Source organism: Rhinolophus ferrumequinum, chromosome 3 (genome assembly GCF_004115265.2).
Source record: "Rhinolophus ferrumequinum isolate MPI-CBG mRhiFer1 chromosome 3, mRhiFer1_v1.p, whole genome shotgun sequence".
Classification (NCBI taxonomy): Eukaryota; Metazoa; Chordata; class Mammalia; order Chiroptera; family Rhinolophidae; genus Rhinolophus; species Rhinolophus ferrumequinum.
The window spans coordinates 81,521,524-81,543,590 of record NC_046286.1 but is presented as its reverse complement, the minus strand read 5'-3'; the positions used below and the strand labels follow the sequence as shown (position 1 = coordinate 81,543,590).

General features: G+C 42.4%; 1 protein-coding gene across 1 annotated transcript; it reads left to right on the top strand.

Annotated features, from left to right (window-relative positions):
* The first annotated feature begins 831 nt into the window (after positions 1-831).
* ALDH8A1 (aldehyde dehydrogenase 8 family member A1) lies at positions 832-21,714 on the top strand. The gene is made up of 7 exons (XM_033103447.1): positions 832-1,016; positions 5,415-5,562; positions 6,983-7,138; positions 8,732-8,881; positions 13,083-13,339; positions 14,434-14,595; positions 20,815-21,714. Exons 1-7 carry the CDS (start codon positions 879-881, stop codon positions 21,265-21,267), a joined length of 1,464 nt encoding a protein of 487 aa, XP_032959338.1. The 5' UTR covers positions 832-878; the 3' UTR covers positions 21,268-21,714.
* The last annotated feature ends 353 nt before the right edge of the window (positions 21,715-22,067 follow it).

Sequence of the window (22,067 nt, the reverse complement as noted above, 5' to 3'; positions counted from 1 at the left end):
CCTTTTGTACATTCATTAACCAAATTGGATTCCCTTCGCTATGAATTGTGTTTTTATATCCTTTGCTTATTTTTTTCTGTTGGGTGGTAAATTTCTCTTATCAGTTTGTAGAAATTGTAACATACATCACAGGTGTGGATTTTTTATATGTTATATATTGTACATATTTTTGGTTTGCGTCTTCACCTCCATGGCACACCTGGGAAGATGGGCACTTCCTCTGCAACCCTGGTTTCAAGATGGAGAGAAAGTTTAGAGAGACGGCATCCAAGGTGAAGAGAAACAGATGAGCAGTGGAAAAACAGAGTCTGACTTCCATCACCTCTGAGGGGTGAGGGCGGGGATGCGTTAAGGGAAAAGCACAAAAAGATTAATGTTCATTTCTTATTAACTGTGCTTTTGGACAAATTAACCTCTCTGAGGCTCAAGTTCTTCTACGAAAGAAGGGAGGTAATGACACTTACTTTAATAGGATTGTTATGTGGAATAAATGAGTAAATTCATGTGAAAGACTTGCTTCGGTGCTTAGCACTTAATCAGTGTTTGCGTCATGTATAGTTTACAGGGTGAACCCAACAATATACGCACAGAAACTTTGTGACAATTTTAAAGTACGATGAACAGATAAGCGGATGTTAGTTTAACACATTATTATTTATTTCTCATAATGTACTAGAAGTCTGAAATATTTGAGAACTCTCTTCATCCGGAGTTTGGAGACTGGAATACTCTGAGTGTCAGGGCACCTCCCACTTTCACTGATTGGCAAATGACGACTTTGGGCCTGGAAACGAGGAGGAGACTAATTCAAGAGTAGGGAAAAGTGGGATAGCCTAACTGAACAATTGTCAGGGAGAAAGGCAGGAGTCCTCTTAACTATGGCTGCAACAAAGACACTTCTGATGCTGGAAAACTTCATAGGTGGAAAATTTTTACCTTCCCACTCATATATAGATTCTTACGATCCATCTACAGGTGAGGTGTACTGCAGAGTGCCAAACAGTGGAAAAGAAGAGGTGAGTCTATCCACTTATAGAAGACTGAAATGTGTTTAATATGTTGGTGAATTATGTGTAACTTAATTTTCTAGAAACAAAGGGGGTTGGGAAAAGGTGGAGAATGGCAAACATTAGCAGTAGGCAGATTTTAGTTCTAGGAAGGTTTGCTTTGTAACTCGACATATATGGTATATGGAGCAAATCTCAGGTTATGACATGTAGAAGCAAGTGATTAAGCGAGGTAACTTCACAAACAGCCACAATTCTCAGACATTGCTTAGTAAGTGTCTAGTAAAAAAAGTGTTATTCGTAACAATTATCAGCATTACGTGCCCCTTCTTCTCTGCCAAGTGTTGCCTAAATTTGCCACTGTACCCGTGGATGTCTAAAAAATTTTAAAAACTATTGATTTACTTTAGATTATCCTCTAATAATTCCTGATTTCTTCAAAATACCTACTAAAGCAAAGTTGATCGTTTCAGTGGTGAAATTCAAAATTAAATTCCCATACATTTTTGGAGTTAAATTTCATAGCAGCCTTTTTCTTATTCAAATGCTTAATGTCACACACATTAAACATTTTTAGTGATCCACATCACTTTTATTTGAAGAACTTTGTGATCTATTGGATTAGTTATCAATTATTGCACTGAGAATATAAATATGCCTGGAGTGATAAATGTGGCTGATAAATGTGTCAATGTGTACTCATCTAATGCCCAGTGGATTTTAATTTATTTTTTAAGGTACAAAGAACCAGATTATTTAAGAGATAATTGTAGCCTTCATATATAAATAAGTATTATATGCAATTTTTTTTGGAAGAACTAAGGTAGTATTTTTCTGTTGTTAATAATATTTTAAATCTGTCTTGCATTAAAAAAAGAGAAAAACCCTTGTGGATTAAAGTTTGCAAGTATTGACTAATTTGTTAGTTAAACTGTTACTCACAGTTTTGTTTGTTTCAAATGACCGAAGATAGATGTGGGGAATCCAGCTTTGTGTTTTCCAATCCTCCTTATCTGAGTGTTTTCCAAACTGAAGTTAAAAATAAAAAATATGCCAAATTCAGTTGAAATATTTTCTGCAGCTATGGTTCATGCATTTTCGAGTTATGGATGCTCCTGCTAGAAGAGGATTAGATATTTTGGATTTCTCAGCAATCTAGCTTGCAAATAGTCTATCTGATCCCATAAATCCCCCCCCCCTTTTTTTTCTGGCTTGAATAATATGGTCACCATAGAAATTATATGCCCAATTTCCCAAAAAAATCACTCACAGAAAGAGCTGCTGGTGCTCGAACAGTGGTTCCCATTTAGTTTTTGCTCTTTACTTTGCATTCACTAAGCCCCTTAATATGAATGGTCCCAAACATGAGTCATAATCTACAATTTAGACTATCATCGTCCTTATTTCACAGAGGACAGTATGCTAATTCTCTTACCTCTGACGTTTAGATCAGTGGACACACACACACACACACACACACACCCTTCTGGTAGCATTTGCATTACAGCGTTGCAGTTAGAAGCACAGACTGGAGTCAGACAGCCTGGCTTCAAAGACCAGCTTCACCACTTAGTATCTAGGGTCTTGATTTAGAGCTGAGCCTCCTTGTGCCTCAGTCTCCTTACCTATAAAATGGGGATGATAATAATTTATGTCATAGTGTTGTTCTGAGGTTTAAACAGGCTGATTTACTGATTTATATTGAAACCGTTAGTGTCTGGCATATAGTAAATGCTTTCTAAGTATTAGCTTTTGCTAACATTATTGTGTATAGTAGATTAACCTGTATTCTGTATTAAATTGACATAAGATATTTGACATAAAACAATTTAAAAAATCTGACTGGACCTGTTCATCAAAAAAGATTGGATTTTTACATTGACAGCTGTAGGAATGGATCCTCCTCTGGCTGGCTCGCAGCAGGGCATCTGCGAGACTGCAGCTCAGGGTGGAGCTCACTAAAACACACATGTTTACCTTCATCCTGTCTGCAGGTCCATATCAGAAATTCAGTTTTATGAAGTGAAACCATCTTTCCAGAAATTTCTAATTCAGATGAAAATCATTTTACACCTTACCTTGGCTCATCTGAAAATGTCTTTGTTCACATAAAGAAAATGTAGGTCAGATTCTGTATGAGAGGGCTAGCACAGGCATGCGTGGCTGAATTGTCAGGTCATGTGATATAAGAAATAAGCTGTGGTTGCCTGAAGCCTGTAGAAAAGGATTCTGGGGCTGAGCCTGTGGCCTTGTGGTAGGAAAAGGCTGTGAATGATTATAAATGTTTGTCAGGCATGTGAGTCAGGAGAGCATAAGGCAGTCTATGGATTTGCTATCTCTCGAAAAGGCATTGCTTACACATTGCTTAAGAGAGGAGAAAAGCAGCCGATGACCTAAAAATTCATTCTGCCTGCATGAATTGGCCTTGCTCATACCTTCCCATATATTATTTCCTTTTGGATTTAGCTCCAAAACCAGGTCGCCAAGTTGTCTGTTCAATCACAGATACCCGTCTGTCCAACAGAGGTCTCTTCCATTGGGCAAGACAGGCATGGGGCAGGCACTGTGGCCAGGCCATAGCAGGCCAGCACGTAGTCTTGGGAGCCACAAAGACTTGGGTTTGAATCCTGATTCTGCCAATTATTAGCTGTGTGATCTCTGTCTGGCAAGTTACTTGAGCTTTCTGTGCTTCAGTTTTTCATCTGTAAAATGGGCAAAGCAACACTCATGTTACAGAATTTTAAAAGGGGTTAAATGAAATAATTTGTGTAAAGCATTTACAATACGAGGTCTGACAATTAAGTCTGAGAACTTGCCAGCATGCCCTTGCATTGGCAGCGCTGTGCAAACAGCTCGGTGAGGTTTCATAACCTTGGCATATCAGTGTCTCACAGCTGTGTTTGTGTGGGCGTGTGGTGGTGTCTTGTTGAGTGGTGTTCATTGTTGTTGTTGCGTGTTTTTGTGTGCCATCCCGAAAATGTCAGAGCTTGAATTAGAGCAATGAACAAACATAAAATTTCTTGTTAAACTTGGCAAGAATGGAAGTGAAATCAGGGACATGTTGGTCCCTGAGGTATACTGCCATAAAGAAAACAGCAGTGTACAAATGGATGAAACATTTTTCTGAGGGGAAAGAATGTGTCACTGATGAAGAGAGGTCAGGGCAGCCAGTAATGAGCAGAACTGACGAAAACATTGCAAAAATTCGTCAAATTGTGCGTCAAAATTGTCGGCTGGCTGTGAGAAGCATAACAGACCAAGTAAACCTCAATAGAGAAACAGTTAGGAAAATCTTAACTGAAAAGCTTGCCGTGGGAAAGGTGTGTGCAAAAATGGTCCCAAAGGAGCTCTTGCGTCACAATGTACCAGCTCACACGGCACTGTCTGTGAGGGAGTTTTTAGCCAGTAAACAAATAACTGTATTGGAACACTCTCCCTACTCACCTGATCTGGCCCCCAATGACTTCTTTCTTTACCCAAAGATAAAGGAAATATTGAAAGGAAGACATTTTGATGACATTCAGGACATCAAGGGTAATACAACACCAGCTCTGATGGCCATTCCAGAAAAAGAGTTCCAAAATTGCTTTGAAGGGTGGACTAGGTGCTGACAACGGAGCATAGGTTCCCAATGCAAGTACTTGGAAGGTGACCATAGTGATATTCAGCAATGATGTAAGTTGCACTTTTTCTCAGATGAGTTCGTGTACTTAATTGTCAGACTCGTATTCTGTTACATGTAAAAATTAGTCAATAAATGACTAATATGATCATTTCAAGTGGGAATGACAGTATGTGGTTTCAAACAAAATTTTACACTTTATCAGATAGATCAGAGCTGGGGTTTAGAGATTCTGCACATCTCAGCTAACTTTCGTCCCTCATATTGCTATTCCCAAAATTCTATATTTTGAAATGATTGAAAATGTACATCTGTTAAAATTCAAGTAGGGCTGGCCTGGTGGCTCAGGTGGTTGGAGCGCCATGCTCCTAACCCCGAGGTAGCCTAGGGCTCTCCCTGGAACTGTGCTGCCGTGAGCAGCAGAGGTCACCGTGTGCGGCCAAGAGTGGCCGGTGGCCAGCGTGAGTGGCCGGCAGCCAGCGTGAGCGGCAGACAGCCAGCATGAGCTGCTGTGTGGAAAAAAAAATAAAATTCAAGTAGCTTGCTTTTTAATTATCTGATTACCACATTCTGAATATCTTGGTTGAAACAAAGTGATTTTTTTTGTTTTTTTTTTGGGGGGTGCTTCTGCTTTGCTGGTTCACATAAACACCACTTTGTGGATAACTCAGCACTGGGAAATTAGTCAGAAAAAAATTAAGACGTGTATGGACCTGTGGGTTCTGGAGTCATTCGAGCCCTGGGGAATAAGTGTCAAGGCGACCCTCTCTCTTTGCTCCTCCAAGATTGAGGCCGCGGTGGAGGCTGCCAGAGCCGCCTTCCCAGGCTGGTCGTCCCGGAGCCCACAGGAGCGCTCGCAGGTGCTGCACCGGCTGGCAGATTTGCTGGAGCTGTCCCTGGAGGACTTGGCCCAGGCCGAATCTAAGGACCAAGGTGAGAGCCGCTGGCGTGTCTGGAGAGCCCACTCTGCAGGCCTCTTCCTTTTCCTTCTTCCGGGCTCTCTCTCAGAGCAAGGACTTGAGTGCAGCTGTCTCTTACCAAATGCTTTATGGAAAGGCAATCCATTACTCAGATGTGAGCGATTCATTCCCTCCTTCCAGTTTGTCAGGTGGTCTCTTGCTTCTGAACTGTAATGGATGGAACGCGGCACTGTTTTCGTGTTATCCCTCCTGGGACCATCAGGCTGGGTGGCACATACTCTTTTCATAGCAAAGGCAGAGGTAGAAAGCAAAACCCCCCAAGGCCTCTGAAGGCGGAGGCTTGCTCATTCCGATGGCTAAAGCGGGTCACCGCTGAACCCAAGTTCAGGGGGCAGGGAAATATATACACTCTTTGGTGGAAGGAACTGCAAAGATGTATGTCAAAGGGCATGGATCTGAGGAGAGAGGAAAACGTAGGGTTGATCATGTGGTCTTCCACCACTAATTCTAAATGGAGAATTTCCAAGGAAAGGCAATTGAAGAGCAAGTTATTTGAAGAGTCAAGTTATTTAGAAAGATATCTGAGGTGTCACTATTCCACTCCCAACACTATTTCCAAATTTTTTTTTTACTCTTTCCCAGACGTCAGGATAATGAAGTAAATGTCTGGAGAACTTTGCAATAATATCTATTAGGAAAAGCCAAGACATTTTAAAATTATAATGCACGCTGTAAACCAGCCTCGAGTTAGGAAACAGCCTGATTCTAAGTCCTTAAAAAGAACATGTTTCCTGCTGGTTCTCCTGACACTGCTGTCTCCCTGCATCACTAAAGATAACTAACAATCCAGGTGAGCTTAGGTATCTCTTTTTGTTCAATCCCGGAGCTGGGACGTGTATGTGACACATGAATAGTGATCAAGTGCTACACAGTGTCCTGTGCCAGGGGTTCCCATCAGTTGTTCTGCCATGTGTCCATCTGAATGACTTGTCATGTGTTGTGGGGACATTTCATATACATCACGTGTTTGTCAAAGTGGTTTTTTGTGATGTGCAAATACAGCTGCTTTAACACCCACGGCTCCAACCCCTTTGCAGTATGTACAAAGTGTGTGATTTTGAGTTGAAAGAGCTGGTGTGAGTGAAGTGGTAGCATCTGGCAAATTCATGATGCTTCCTACGAATTGTTCAGTTCACAAAGCAAAGATCATTTGACTCAAATTTAATCCCGCCACCTCCTCTTGTAACCTCATATCTACTTATTTCGTGGTTTTATCAAACCATGATCAACGCTCTGTATATTCAAAGAGGGCCTGGCCGAGACTGGAAGGAGCAGAGGCTACTTCAGTATGAGCTGAGGTGCGTGTGTTGTAGTGTCTCCACTGTCCATGGTGAAATACACTGACAGTGCTTTCTGTTGTTGGCTTCTTACAGGGAAAACCGTAACACTGGCGAGAACCATGGACATTCCCCGGTCTGTCCAGAACTTCCGGTTCTTTGCCTCCTCCATCCTGCACCACACGTCAGAGTGCACACAGATGGACCACCTGGGCTGTCTGCACTACACTGTGCGGGCCCCTGTGGGGATCGGTAGGTGCTTGCTGTGCAGTGAAAGCCTGGGCCACAATTGCACATAGAGATGCTGGGTCATTTCTGTAGAATTGATCGAAAGGAACAGACTAAAGAAAAGGAAGGAGGTGATTGTTTTCTACTTGACTGGAACATAGTTGGCCTTAAAAACATCGATTTCTAGTTTATTTTCTTTGTGTGAAGGTCCCTACTTATTCCTGGGACATTGTTCTTGGGAAATCACAGGGAAAAGAATGACGCTGAGAGTAGATTCAAGCCAAGATTCTTTTCCTTTGTAATAAAAAAAAAAAGTATATTTCCAGACAGTGTTGTGGTTAAGAGCATGGATTTTTAGATATGTATGGGGCAAATTACATAACGTTTGTGTGCTTTAGTATTTTTATCTGAAAAACTGGGAGAATAGTTTAATTTTGTATTTATATATTTTTATATGAATTAAATAAATTAATAAATGTAGTGCTCTTAGAGCAGTGCCAGGTACGTGGTGAATAAACCTTGGCTGAATTATCTGCTTCCCTCATTAATTTCTTTGCTTCCTGCCCTTTGACATATAAGTATCTGCAATGACTCAAAATATCCACTAGATGTCATTGTTTCCTCTGAGGAAAAAAAAAAATCAACCCTGTTAATATTTTACTAGTTACATTTTAGGACAGGATAAAAGAATGTAAGTTAAAAGGAAAGAAAATGGGACATTTTTACCACTTTGATTATTTGAGCCCTTTGGAAATGGTATTTTCAAGGCATTATGGAAAGCTAAAACAGCCTCCTAAGAAGTATGCTAATACATTATGCTGCAAAATAATAGTTATCACCTAAAGGAAAGATTTTTCAATGGGAAAATGTCATAATATAAATTATGTTTATTTTTATAGCACAGACTTAAGGGAAGATTATAAAATAAGTGGAATCCATTTACTTAGTCATAAGGTAGCTATTATTTGTGTGTGTTTTATGGTCGGAAGCCTAGACAGTTTCATAATATTATACGGAGACATACTCTCGATGTTGGTTCTGTTACCTACCCAGCAAACCTTACCTGATCAGGAGAACATAGAGAGAATTTTTTTTATGCAAAAATACTCTGGCTAGATAAAATGGATTCCCCAATCTCAGAACCTTTGTGCTCTGATTTTACAAATAATTCTAAAAAGCTTGAGATTTTATGTCTCAATCCATAACAGATTAGAAACAGATGGAAAAGCTTTGAAGCAATAGTAGCTGGCAGTTTAATGCTGAGGAGGGAGACGTTGAAACAAAAATCAGTCCATAAATCTCAAAAGTCATCCCATCCTGGAACCGTATAGTGGCATGTGACAGCCTTTCAGCTCAGGAACTTATACTGCTGCTGTTCATAAATATTTTGTAAGTCATCAAGAAAAGAGTAAACTGTGTTGATTATAGTTTTAAAAGGCACAGTTGCTTGTAATACGTTAGAGAATGATTTCCCTGCAATTGGCTCCAAATAAGCAAAGTTTAGGGTTTTAGGACCTTCAGTGTCATGTGGCATGAAGGAATTGCATCTTAATAACCCCACCAGGCCAGTTTGCTTTGATTGTCACTGTTGGCCCTGCGTCTGCTCTCCTCTGTTAGCTGGTCTGATCAGTCCCTGGAATTTGCCTCTCTACTTGCTGACCTGGAAGATAGCTCCGGCGATCGCTGCCGGCAATACTGTGATAGCCAAGCCCAGCGAGATGACTTCGGTGACCGCGTGGATGATGTGCAAACTCCTGGACAAAGCAGGTCATTAGGGGTGAGAGGGTGGGGGAGGCACAGCAGTGAGTGGCTTTCCGGCTGTACGTTTCGTAGGCTCAGTCCCCTTTGGGTGACTGATATTGGAAAAGTGATTTTGGAGAGCAATCCGCTCAGCAGCAAAATAGATTCCAGTGACATTTTTGGTTTTTGTTTCCCTGAACTTTTTCTGAGAAATCCCCTCTGTCCATGGGGGTTCCCTCACACGGCTTTCTCTATTCAACCCCAGAATGGTGCTACTGCACGATAGTTCCTGCCTGTAAAGGTCAGCTGGCAGAGTAGTAGGCACACAATAGGAATAGAAAGGCTTAAAGAACCTGAATAAATCAGGCACCAGCCTGCTCCAGGGAGTGTCTTGAAGTTAAATCTTCGGTATGAATCACAAGTTAACCTTGATGAAAATTGCTAAGAATATTGCTAAGTACTTCTCTGGTTTGTGTAGCTGTAGAATACCCGACAGAAATAGCCCATTTTCAAGAGATTTGAATATACATCCTTCAGTATTCCCTGCATGTGGAACCACTACTCGTATGCTGATATAATATATTAGGTTGGTGCAAAAGTAATTGTGGCTTTTGCAATTATTTTTAACCTTTTAGACCACAATTATTTTTGCGTCCACCTAATAACTTCTCTTGCTGCTAATATGGTAATGGCCACGTTCAGGGTGCATTCCTGGTTTAGTTTCAAGGTGTTCAGCCTGGCACTGCACCCAGGTTGGAAGGTAACAGGCAAGAGGCCTTAGCTTGTACCCCACGAGGAAACCCCTTGCTGTTGGGTCCCTCAGCTCATGTCTCCTCACAGCCTGGGCTGGAATGATGGCTGGGTGGCAGGAAGAGGCCGTCTTTCTGGCTCTGTTGATCTCTGCTGTGCCTGCTTCCTTCAAGTCCACAGAGAAGGTACTGCTGGGCTTACCCACATCCATTGAGGTATCTCTCGCTCCTGGATACCTTTTCTCTTGAAGCAAAAACATGCACATTGGCTTCCAGGAAAGCTGAATCAGTTCTTTACTCCTAGATGGCAGGTTAAACCATGCCTATTTAGGGAAGAGCAATGGGGCTTCTGGCCCTGGTTTGGTTGCCCATTTCCCTTGTATCCTACAGAGGAATGAGGCCTCCCAGCTGAGGTCTTTGGGATGATGTCTGTGGATGCCCTAGGCCTCCGGGGGATGTGCCTACCTGTCTTATGACCCAGCGTGTGCCATTTGTCCCTTACACAAGGGATCACGTTCTAATCCCATTCTTTACAAAATTGAGTCTCTAGTGTCTGCAAAGGTCCGAGGCATTTCTTTCCTGCCTTTTGATTGTAGGTTCCCTTGAGTGAGGTAGGAGTGGGTCTAACCTCTGCTTTCATCTGTGCTGGGGAGGGTGCCATGGAGGTGGGGAGGGTGGTGCAGAGATGTGGTCCAGAGAACACACTCCTAAAATGAACCATTTCTTGAGCTTTGATGATTTCTCTTTCCTAACCATTCTCCCCATTCGTACACCCCAGTACTTGGTCTGCATGAAAGCTTTATGGTTCTATCTATTTGCACAGCATTGGTCTTATTTTTTGTGCATGACTAAGCTTATGATGTCAAGATGGTCCTCCATTCCTCCCCTCCCCAGGCTAGCTTTGCCAAACTTTCCTCCTCTGACAAACACTGAGAGTACGATGCTCAGCTTGCACCTGTCTAAGCTCTCAGTTTCTGCACTAGGATTGGAGGAGGCGTGAATCACATTTATATAACCTTGCTTTAGAGCATTGGGAGAGAAACTTTCCAATAGTAGGGAAAAGAAAGCCAAAACCACCTGCTGATGCTTTCAGGACATTTAAAGAGCTAGCTCCTCTAGTCCTGAAGGTTCAAACAGACTTGAATTTGGTGGATGACCTTTCTTTGAAATAAAATCATTTCTAAAAGTATGCAGGGAAGACCTCTTTAGGAGTCCTAGAATATTAATTTTCTTTCAGGGGGCACCAATTATTTGCCCCATTCCTGGAGGATTCACTGACATGTTTTTTGGCCCTACCTATTAGTTTTTGTTCTGTTCTATTTAAGTTCAAACTCGTCACCCTGCCATATCCTAGCTTTGGAGGGCTTTTGTTCCCTTCATTGTCTGTTAGCACCCATCCTGAGTTTTACCAAATTGTTATTTGTTGATTAAACTGCCTCTCTTCTCTTATAACTAGACTCTCTTAAGGGTAGAGCTCAGATATCTCTAAACATTTTTCATTAACGTCTTGATCAAGTGACAAAATGGTACTGAGAAATAATGAGCAGTAGGTAGCTCTTAATGTATTACCATCAGAGCTCAAGGAAATGTAACAAAATGTTTATGCCATTGTGTAGAAGGCCATGAGCCTGCTGAAACAAGCTCATTTTCCTGTGGTGATAAATATGTGGTGTTTCTGTTTTCTCTCACTCTTTGATAAAATGCTACTGTAAACATTACAAGTGATTTGGTTCACTGTTTGCCTTCAGGATTTATATAGCCCAAGAGTCCACCTTCTCCTGCCCCCAACTCCTATCCAAATATCAGACAAATACCCACATGCCTGATATTTGAGGGAGATGCAAGGCCCCGTCTGGAAATGGTGGGGAACTTGTCCTAGCTTTCCTCCCGTCAGCCACAGGGAGGGCCTCTCCCCAAACACCGTCTTTGCCCCAACCCAGAGCTGCTCTCACACGGTGCCGGACTGTGCGCCCACTCTCCTCTGGTAGTGACTTAGGATCCAGAACAGCCTGAAGCTGGATCTCAACAAATGTGCACACCTAGTGTAGCAGTGAGGTTTTCTCCAGATGCCATCATGATCCATTGAGTCTTCTCACCTGTCTTCTCGGGGACTCACCTGAATGGGGCCTTGGTTGTGCCCTCAAGATGATTGGGCTACGGCTGTGGCTCCGTGGGAAGGTGGTTTGGATGATAATGGACCGTCAGTGCAAAATGATTATTTATACTTTAAAAGCCTGTTTTGGAACAGATGGTTTTAATCCAAGAGAGGATGTTTCTATGGACAGAATGTCTAACCTGGAACAAAGGGAAGACGCTAGGAGCAGGGATGTAGCTCAGAAACCTTATACAAGGGTGGATTTCTGCCCCTTCTGTAGTTCAAGACTGAAGAAACAGAAGGAATAAACTCAGCTACCGCCAGGCAAACCCTAAGAACTGCCATTGCACATAGATTTTCTTTCTGGACACTTAAAGCTTCCCAAAGTCCAGAACCATTCCCAACGTGGATAATGTACACTAAATAGTAATTCATCTGTTTACTTAACAATGACTATTTCTTAATCTTCAACACCCAGTTTTGCCTCTTACTGTTGTCACTTACCCTTACTTTGCCTCAATTTTCTCCTGAGGATGTAATACTACCTACCCAATAGAATTGTTGAGGGGTTTAAACGGTATAAACCACTCACAGCAATGACTGACCCACAGTGAGCACCCAGTAAATGTGAGTGAGCATTTACTGGTATTCCATGTGGTAAACTCGGCTGTGTGCAGGGGATACTCCATGGAGAGCGACACACGGATATTATTTCTGCCCTTAGCTAGTATACCTTCTGGTGGTAGGTAGGTAGTAAACGGGTCAATCCACAAAACATGTGAAGAAATACATACAGACATAGGGCAATCGGGACTCGTGGTAGAAAAGACTGGGGCATCTATTATTGGGTGTTCTTGGTCCCTTAAGTCAGACCTGGAGTATAATAGTGCATCTATATCATGGGGCACAGGACCTTCAACTCAAAACTTACCTTCCTGGAGGACCCTCCTTCACTCCTCTGGGCCACGATAGTCAACCTCTCTCTGGAGTTTGCAGCATTTACTTTCTCCTCTATTTAACATTTTCACACTCAGCTGTGACTCCTGGATGCCAGTTTGGAGTAGGGCTCTGTTCCCTCACAGGGCTTGACCTGCCTGAGGATATTTCTGCCTCCTCAGCCCGTGTCCATTTTATGGAATGAATTACATAGAATGTTCTACTGTGCATTTTTCTAGGGCAAAGCACCCACAGAAATGCCACCTAGGGTGTGCTCTAGGCAGAGGTGACACTGGAGTCTTTGCCTTGCTATTAAACTGCAGACAGCCATAAGAATTTACTCCCACACCCATGCAAGCTATTGGGCTTTCAAGGAGAATCTCCATGTAACCTGAAGTCCTCAATATACTGAGAAGAATTGCTGTAACGGACACTGTTTCCCATCCAGGTGTTCCACCAGGTGTGGTAAATATTGTGTTTGGAACAGGGCCCAGGGTAGGTGAGGCCCTGGTGTCCCATCCCGAGGTGCCCCTCATCTCCTTCACGGGGAGCCAGCCCACGGCTGAGCGGATCACACAGCTGAGTGCTCCCCACTGCAAGAAGCTCTCCCTGGAGCTGGGGGGCAAGAATCCTGCCATTATCTTTGAGGATGCAAACCTGGAGGAGTGTGTTCCAACCACTGTCAGGTCCAGCTTTGCCAACCAAGTATGTCCTCTGCCTGTTTTTGTTTGTTTGTTTGTTTGTTTGTTTGTTTTTAACCCTGTGGCCCTGTGATCTGTTTTATCACAGGGCAAAGCCAGGAGTGAGTAGGTCAACCCAGTGTTATTTCAGTGGAAGAAGAATTATTACATTGTGTTATTCCACTTACTATCTGTTCAATGTCAGTGTCAATCCATTGCCTTGTAGAGTCACAGCTTTGGTTCAGCAAGCTTGTCTTCTTGAGTTACACAACTTTTATCAGGGACCAGCCATGGGCAAAATGATTGATGTTTGCTTCTTCCTTCTTGTGTTCATAGAGTTGCCCCCAGTCTCTTCTTGTTGTCTAAATGTCCTATCTCCAATTATTCTCCTTCTCAAAACACCCCAAATGCATTCTCATACTTAGAAATAAATTCCCGAACTAGTCTAGGGCTGGTTTCTTACCTGAGAGCCATGGATGAGCTTCAGGGAAACTTTGCATCTCCTGAAACTGTAATAGATCTTTTCCTGGGATCCATACTTTTCATCAGAGTCTTCAGGCTATGGCATCCCAAAGGGCTAAGAACACGGGATCAGATGTGTTAGACTGTGAGCTTCATGAAGAGGGCAGCTGTGCCTGCTTCTTTGCAGCATTTTAATGTCAACACCCGGGATGGAGCCTAGAATGGCACAGGTGTGCATGAATACTAAATGATTTTCTCCAAAGGGTGTATTTAAAAAATGTTTTAGCAGAAAGCAAAGACCTAAGCCAAAGAGTTACAACTTCCATAGAAGGAAAGATGAATGGGATAAGATATATCTTTATTTACCTCATTTGAATAACTTGCATCACCTTTTGAACCTTCATTTCTTTACCTGTAAATTATGGAAATGACAACTGGGTTTTTGTGAATGGAGAATGAAAACCATTTTTTACAATGATTATTTTTATAATCATTTTAATTGTAATGATTTCTCTCACAGTAATTCTCACAGTAGAGAAAGTGGTTCAGAAATGTACATATTTATATATATTATGGCAGGTGCTCAGAAGTGCAGCGTGATCTACCCATGGAGTGTGCCCTTAATTCTCATCTGTCCTCATGTGTCATTCTTGGCAGGGTGAAATCTGTCTCTGTACCAGCAGGATCTTTGTCCAGAAGAGTATCTATAGTGATTTCTTAAAGAGGTTTGTAGAAGCTACCAGAATGTGGAAAGTTGGCGTTCCCTCTGATCCATCAGCCAGCATGGGAGCTCTGATAAGTAAAGCTCATTTGGAGAAAGTAAGTAAATCTCTGCCATGTCAATTATTTGGAGAGAAGCTCCATGCAAGGCATAGCACATATCCGTGCCTTGAAATATTGTCATTTACTGCCCTGTTTTTGAAAAATTATAACCTGTGGAAAATTGTCTCCGGACACAGAGTCTAAAAATGTTGGCTATGAATATGCAAATGTAGTGCAGGTTAAAGCAGCATCTATGTGAAATGAATGCACTTGAGAAGTCAGCATGGGAGAGACCATTAGAAGAGAAAGGCAAATTTCTAAGCCTAAAGGGTCAGCTAACAAGAATGATGTGGATTAATGGTGGCAAGAATTTCCATAGGTAAATGTTGCCAGGGGCTCTGCCTCTGGCTTATAGCAGATGGCATTCGAAGTGCCAGCACATGTAATCCATATGACATCAAGCGACTTGTTAGTGGTGGCCTAGGCGGGAGAAGCTATGCGTGGTCTCTGGGTGGCTTATGGAGTTTAGGTCTTTAAGATTGTTTTAATTTATACCTGATGTGAGTACGCCCAAAATAAGTGTCATAGTTTTTTGGTGCTGCAAACACTTTGTTTTCAGCTGCAGTGAGGAAGGTCCACTAAGGGAAATGTGTCTCCATCAGTCAGCTGATAAGGGGCAGAGCCTTTACTTAAGTTTGTAGAAATCTCTGACACTGTGCAGATTTGGCAGACACACCACATTTTAATATTGACCTTCACAGTATTGTGAAGCGCAGATGCTCACAGGTGGGAAGGTATAGTAGCTTGATGGTCTCTTTTTATTTTTCTGTATCCTCAGTGAAATAGGCAGCAGGTTGGGAAGGAGAGAAAGTGTTGGAGGTTTCAGGAGGAAAGAGGAAGTGTGACACAGTCTTGCAGGCGATCAGGAGAGAGAATGGACTTTGAAGTGACCATGTTGTCAGCAGGGCAGCTCCAAGGGCTCATTGAGGTTTGAGGTTTGTGATCATTTATTAAAGCGAAGTGCCCAGCATGGCTGTTTTTCACCAAATTCACCTGCAAGTTTTCAGGTATGTAGGCAGCAGTCCTCAGAATGCCCATGGGATCCACAGTTGTGGATGTCCCCCATTGTGGAGCGAGGAGTCACCAGGTGCAAGATGCTTCCTTGTCTTCTTTCTTTGGCTGTTCTGGACACCAGGACTCCCTGCCTGCCTGCCCACATATTCAAATAACTGGTCAAAAACAACTTTAGCATGTTCTGAATGCTTCCTGTGGAGCAAAAGTTAACTTCCCAGGAACATCTTGCAGTAGGCTAAGGCTGTCGTGCAGTCTAAGGTCCCCTTTGCAATTCATCACTCACCTGAGTTTCTAAGTTCTCTTAATCTCAAATCAGCAGAAAAACAACTTCTTCTATTGGAGGCCATACTAACTGTTTAATTTACCCAACGAGGGGAGATATATCAGTGAAGCAAATCTAAGTGTCTGATTTTTCTGTGGGCTTTGACACAATATTTGATGTTCAGCATATCCCTGCTTGCCCACAGTGGCCCTCTCTTTAGCTTGCCCCCCACCCCCCCATCATTCTAGCCCCAAAACAGGCCCTCCTGTAGGCATCTCTGCTTTCCAATAACAAACAGCCTTAGCCATCTGAGTTGCTCTTCCCCACACGGGCATAAGACCTCTCTTCCAAGCCCTGGGTCCTTTCAGTGGAGTAATCAAGGCCAGCATCTGACCATGTGGTTGCCCATTAGATGCTCCATGATGACGGGAAGTAACCTGACAACATCCAAGAGGAGTGGACGTAAAAGCCTGGTTGTGCTGAGCTCACACGATGCCTTTGGAAGAGGGTCCTGTATCCATGCGGGTATTTCCAGATTAGCCAAGCTACTTGTTGGCTAATAGCAGTAGCAGAGTAGCAGAGTCTGGCGCTAGTAGCAGAGTCATTTCATCACTGGCTGTGATGTAGCATGTTATGTAGTCATACCTCATCGCGTTCACAGCCAAGCCTAAGTCTTTACTATGACCCAGCAGACTGTCCCCTGATACCTCTGTCCCCTATTACCAAGGCCGCCCTCCCCTCCCTCATTCCCCTGCTGCACACTAGCCGCTCTTTTCTTCCTTGAAAATAGCAGTCCTTCTTCTCGAACTTTGCTCTGGCTGCCCACACCGCCTGAAATGCTTGTCCTTCAGAGATTTGCTTGGCTCCCGCCTTAGATCAAATGTCATCGTCTGAAGGAGCACTTTCCTGCTCACCCTGTGCAAAATCGCACCCCACGGAACTTCCTCTCCCTCTTCACTGCTTTATTTTCCTCTGTGATTCTTATGACATATAATATATATTATGTATTCCTTTATGGACTATCTTTCTTTGGCTGGAATGTAAGCTCCATGGTCCGTTTTGTTCACTGCTATATCCCTAGGCCCTAGAAAAGTGCCGGGACCATAGCATAGTGGGTGCATAGGATTTGTTGGGCGAATGATTGAATTAACACTACAACATGTGTTCTCGTCACAGTATAACCCCCAAACTTAACAGTTCCGTTTTCCTTGAACTCTTGAACACAAGTATGCAGCATCTGGTATCACTGATCATGAAATAACAGCAACAACAATGAGACCATCTGGACACACACAAGCCTTTAGGTTTTACTTCAGACTCTCCTTTAACTCTTCTTCTTTTCATTGGTTATTTCAGCTCATGCCACAGGCAGCATTCGTATGGAATTCTAGTTTCTTAAACATTTTTGGATAAATCTGGGTGTTCAATACCTCAATATTATACAAATCCTACTTCTTAAATGCCAACTAAGAATTTTTTTTAAAGGATCAGCTTATTTTCTAAATTCATTAGCGATTTTTACAGCATTGCTGTAAAGAGACAAGTGGAATATTTTCTGCAGGTCTGCATTTCCCTCCACAATGTTTTTGCTTTCTCAAGAACCAGCTTATAAAAAGGGACCCAAAACTTAATTTATAACACATTTAGTTGAAAATACCATATTCGCATTGCACTCAGGTACCCTCCCAATTCTCAAACTTTCGTTTTTGTTTCGATTTGGTTTTTGGTGATTCCCAGCAGTTTTAATTACCCCTAAAATGGACAGAGATCATTTAGCAAGTTAAAGTATCAGAATATTTCAGTATAAAATATTGTAAGTTTTTTCTAGAGTAAACTATACACCTTAAACTTCCTGTCTTTGAGTGAAGAGAAGACACAGAGAAGACCCAAATTGCTGTCTTTTCAGTAGGGTGATAGTTGGGGCCCAATAACACTGACCCCCAGGCAGGCAGGGGTTGCCCTGGTGGACCCCAGGGACTGCTGCAGACTGAGAGTGGGTCGGGGCATGTGAGAGCTGAGACCTCCTTTAGGGTGTGTGTGTCCCTTAGCACCTGTGCACAGGCAGGAGAAATACCCCACTTCTGGGGGTGTTCTGGGGAGGGGGCTCCACACCCCAGGCCTGTCTCCCTCTGCCTCTGCCCAGCTCCCCACATGGGTTTCACCAAGAGAGAAAGTTCTCATCTGAGTCCAGGCTAAGATATGTAGGGAGAGCCTGGTTTCCCCATCTTCTTGTCCTTTTCAGATTGCAACTCTTTTCAGTTCAGTGTGTCAAACCATCTGGGACCAAGCAGGCAGTGTACACACTCCACGGGTGGTCATTGCCCCCTGCTTTTCACAAGGAAGCTTTGGGGGCTGTCAGGGAGGGCCCATCTGCCATCTTTGAATTCCACGTCTCTTCTGCAGTATGTCTATGTCTTCTCCAAATCAAATTAGCCCTGCGAGTCTGGGGTCTTTGTGTCCATCCTACTTCTGTGTGATTGTCATGATAGATAGTGATGCAGTGACAGAAGACTCCAACTAGAACGTGTAAAAGTTACTATATAATGGCAAAGAGCTCAGTAACTTACAGCGATGAAGCACGCTCCTACGTGGACGTGTCACTTTCCAGGTGCCCAGTAACTGCCGGGGATGCACAGTAAATTGCAGGTGATTCTGTCCTCAAAGAATGAAGGAAAGACCCCCTTGCCTACTTCACAGAGTTTTTTTTTTTTGCCCTTCTGACTCCTTCCCCACTTGGCTGTCTGGAGAATTGGGCTATATACCTTTCTTCCCATAAATGCCAGTAACTAACGAGGTAGAAGTTTGGAGGGTTTACAGTGTGGCTGGAGGAAACCCAGGGGAAGTTCACAGGTGCATCCCCCTGTAGGACCAGGCTCGAGCCCTAACCAAGGTCCACTCTTGCAGTTTTCTATCTTCTTTGTCAGGTAAAAAAAAAAAAAAAAAAAAAAAAAAAATGACATACTGAGTGGCATCCCTGGAGTCTCCTAGCTAGTAAGTGTCAGATCACGCATCATTTTCATCAACAGCAACAGCCGCTGACATTCAAAAGACTTAACTATGTACCAGACATCATGCTAAATGTTTTACACATCTTATATGATTTAATCCTATGACTAGGTGGCAATGTTGTTTTTCAGATGAGGAAACAGAGGCACAGAGCACTTAAAATCTCTCAGCTCATAAATAATTTGAACACAGTTAGGCTCCCCGGCCCTCTCTTCGCTGGGCTCTGATTTTATGTGCAAAGCTCCAAAGTCCTAACTATTCTGTGCTCCCTTCTCTCACACAAAAGTTTTATAATAACAATTCGTTACATTTTATAGCACATTACTAGTCACAAGGGTTGCTTTTTTCCCCCTCAGAGTTTACTGAAAATCTCAGTTCCTGAACTGCTAGTGTAGATACCCTTCTATCATCCAATTACACTTCCTCTAGAAAATAAATTCAGTTTAGTATGTGTCACCTTATACATGAACTATGTTAAGTTCACATTTTGAAAACTGACACTTCCCTTCATACTTGATTATCCCAAGAGCTTCTAAGAGATAATCATGTAATTCCGTTTAGATGTGATAATTTAAAGCCAGAACAGCCTTTGCACCATTGGAATCACTGACAAAAGCCTGGCACTGCCTCCAGCGGGGGCCTCTGGAGATCTTCCCTGGACTTCCTTTGTTCACACAGGATGCTGCATGTGGCATCTTTTAATCAATGTGGGTGGGTTGTTGCAAAAGGAGCAAGAGACTAGGGGGAAAGAGAAGTCCAGACCTATTTTAGTCTCTACCCACAAAAGAGGCTACGGTTTTTCTGGGAAAGCTTTGAGATCATGGTGCTGTTGTGGGAGGTAGTGGAGCAGAGGGGAATATAAAGCTGGACCAAATGTTCTATTTTTAAAAAGTCTTTGACTTCATGGCTTTAGTAAGTGTTCTACCAATTGAAGCACACTTAATAATAAAATAACATCACCTTTTTAAAATTTTTGCATGGCAAATATATAGCTCTATATTGAATATAGTTCTACTGTGGAGTACCAATTAGTATTAACTGGGGCAAAATATTTGGACGATAAATGATAAGTAGGGTTCCAAAATGTCATTTTAAAATTTACCTTGCTTTTGATGTACTACTTGACTGTTGGTCTATACTTTTACTTTTGAGGATTGTTTTTGTACTTCTCCTAGGCTTATAATAAATACCCCTCAGGGGTGGAATCATGTATCTTTGTGACTTCAACAATATTTCCATATATCATTATTATAATGAATCATTTCTACACCCATTATTGATTAACATCTATCATTGTCTGTGAGTCACTGACTTAACTTATTACATAATTTATTTCCCATTGTAGTTAGCTGTGTTATATTACCTAGATATAGTGTCAGAATATAATCAGTAATGAGGCTAAGAATTAGAAATTCTTTGTTCTGGAAGCTGAGATATATCCTGGCCTTTAATAAAATTTCATAACGTCCCACTTTCTGCAATGGACATAGTCCCTGCCACCCCCCAACAGTGAGAAAATATTCTTTTGTGTGTTTAACTACTGAATATGCTTGAGAGTGAATTCTAGCTTTCCTGTTTATCAGTTGTGAAATGTTTACCCTTTCTGAGGCTATTATATCATCAGCATGTAGGGGATAACAATGCACAGAGTTTTGAAAGAATTAAGTGACAATGTATGTAAGGCACTTAATCCCGGCACTTAGACATTACATACATTACTCTTTCCTTTTCCATGTGAGGGTTGAATACCAAGTGATGGTTAGAGCACTTCTGCCCCTCAGGCTTAGCAGCTGAGTGATAAGATAACCAACCTTAGATTTCTTGGCAGTGACCTTATGTATGTTTCCTAGATGATTTGAAAATATTGAATTTCCTGTAGCTTTGTATTAAGCCAAATGTCAATATGTTGCTAATCGTGGTTTTTATCCACCCAGGTCAGAAGTTACATCCAGAAAGCTCGTGCTGAAGGGGCCCGAGTTCTGTGTGGTGAGGGAGTGGATAAGTTGGATCTGCCCCCAAGGAATCAGGCAGGTTATTTTATGCTTCCCACTGTGATAACAGACATTAAGGACGAATCCTGTTGCATGAAGGAAGAGATATTTGGTCCAGTGACATGTGTTGTCCCCTTTGAAAGCGAAGAGGAGGTGATTAGAAGAGCCAACAGTGTGAAATATGGGCTGGCAGCGACAGTGTGGTCAGGCAACGTGGGGCGTGTCCACCGCGTGGCTAAGAAGTTGCAGTCAGGTTTGGTCTGGACCAACTGCTGGCTCATCAGAGAGCTGAACCTTCCTTTTGGAGGGATGAAGAGCTCCGGGGTAGGTAGAGAAGGAGCCAAGGACTCTTATGAATTCTTCACTGAAGTCAAAACTATCACTGTTAAACACTGACCTTGGCCAATGGAGAAACTATTATGGTCAGTACCTGGTTGCAGATAATCAGTCGTCCATTGTGGTGAATGGAAATACTAGCGTAGGTTCCAACCCGGTCTTGACCTAGCAGGAGGTTATCTCTGGCTATCCTCAGTAAGTACTTTTGCCCATTGGTGAAGAGATGCTGTCTATTTTCAAGGTGAAGGCAAAGAAGAGAATGCATCTGAACAGGAAAATGCAAAAAGGAAGCCAAACAATTGTCCGGCTCCTCCTATGTTGTGTCTTCGTAGGATTTTTATCATCATTTTGATTGAATTCTCGGAAATTCACAGATAATCAGAATTTTTTTTTTTTTCCATTTGCAAGTGGGTGGTTCAAAAAACCTCTGCAAAGCTAAAGAGAAACAAATGACCACGATTTCCTACCTTTGGGAAGATTGTCCAGATGGTCTCCCTGTTCGTCAGCCAGTAGTTGGTGCGTGGTAATTGACTGTACTTACTACCCAAGGGGACCTTGCACGTCAATGATAAACACAGCATGGACTTTATCAGAGAACACATATAGCAGGTCCCACTAAATATTTCTGTGTAAGGACAAAGAAAAATAATACAGCTACTGCTTGGGGAGGAAATTTAGAACAAGAAGAGTTGTTCCTACTGTGCAGTCTAATCAATTCCAATTCTTTGTGTATGTACTTGATGATGTTTGCAATTTACTAATCCTAAAGGAAACAATAAAGGTTGAGCAAGTTTAGCAACCAGTATGGCATACACCTTCTTTTTGAACTGTTCTTTATTCCCCATCCCCACCCTCTTCGG

Coding starts and splice junctions, on each gene's coding strand:
- ALDH8A1 (XM_033103447.1), top strand. CDS start 879: ATGGCTGCAACAAAGACACTTCTGATGCTGGAAAACTTCATAGGTGGA. Junction 5,563..6,982: donor GGCCGAATCTAAGGACCAAG/GTGAGAGCCGCT, acceptor GGCTTCTTACAG/GGAAAACCGTAACACTGGCG. Junction 14,596..20,814: donor GTAAAGCTCATTTGGAGAAA/GTAAGTAAATCT, acceptor TTATCCACCCAG/GTCAGAAGTTACATCCAGAA.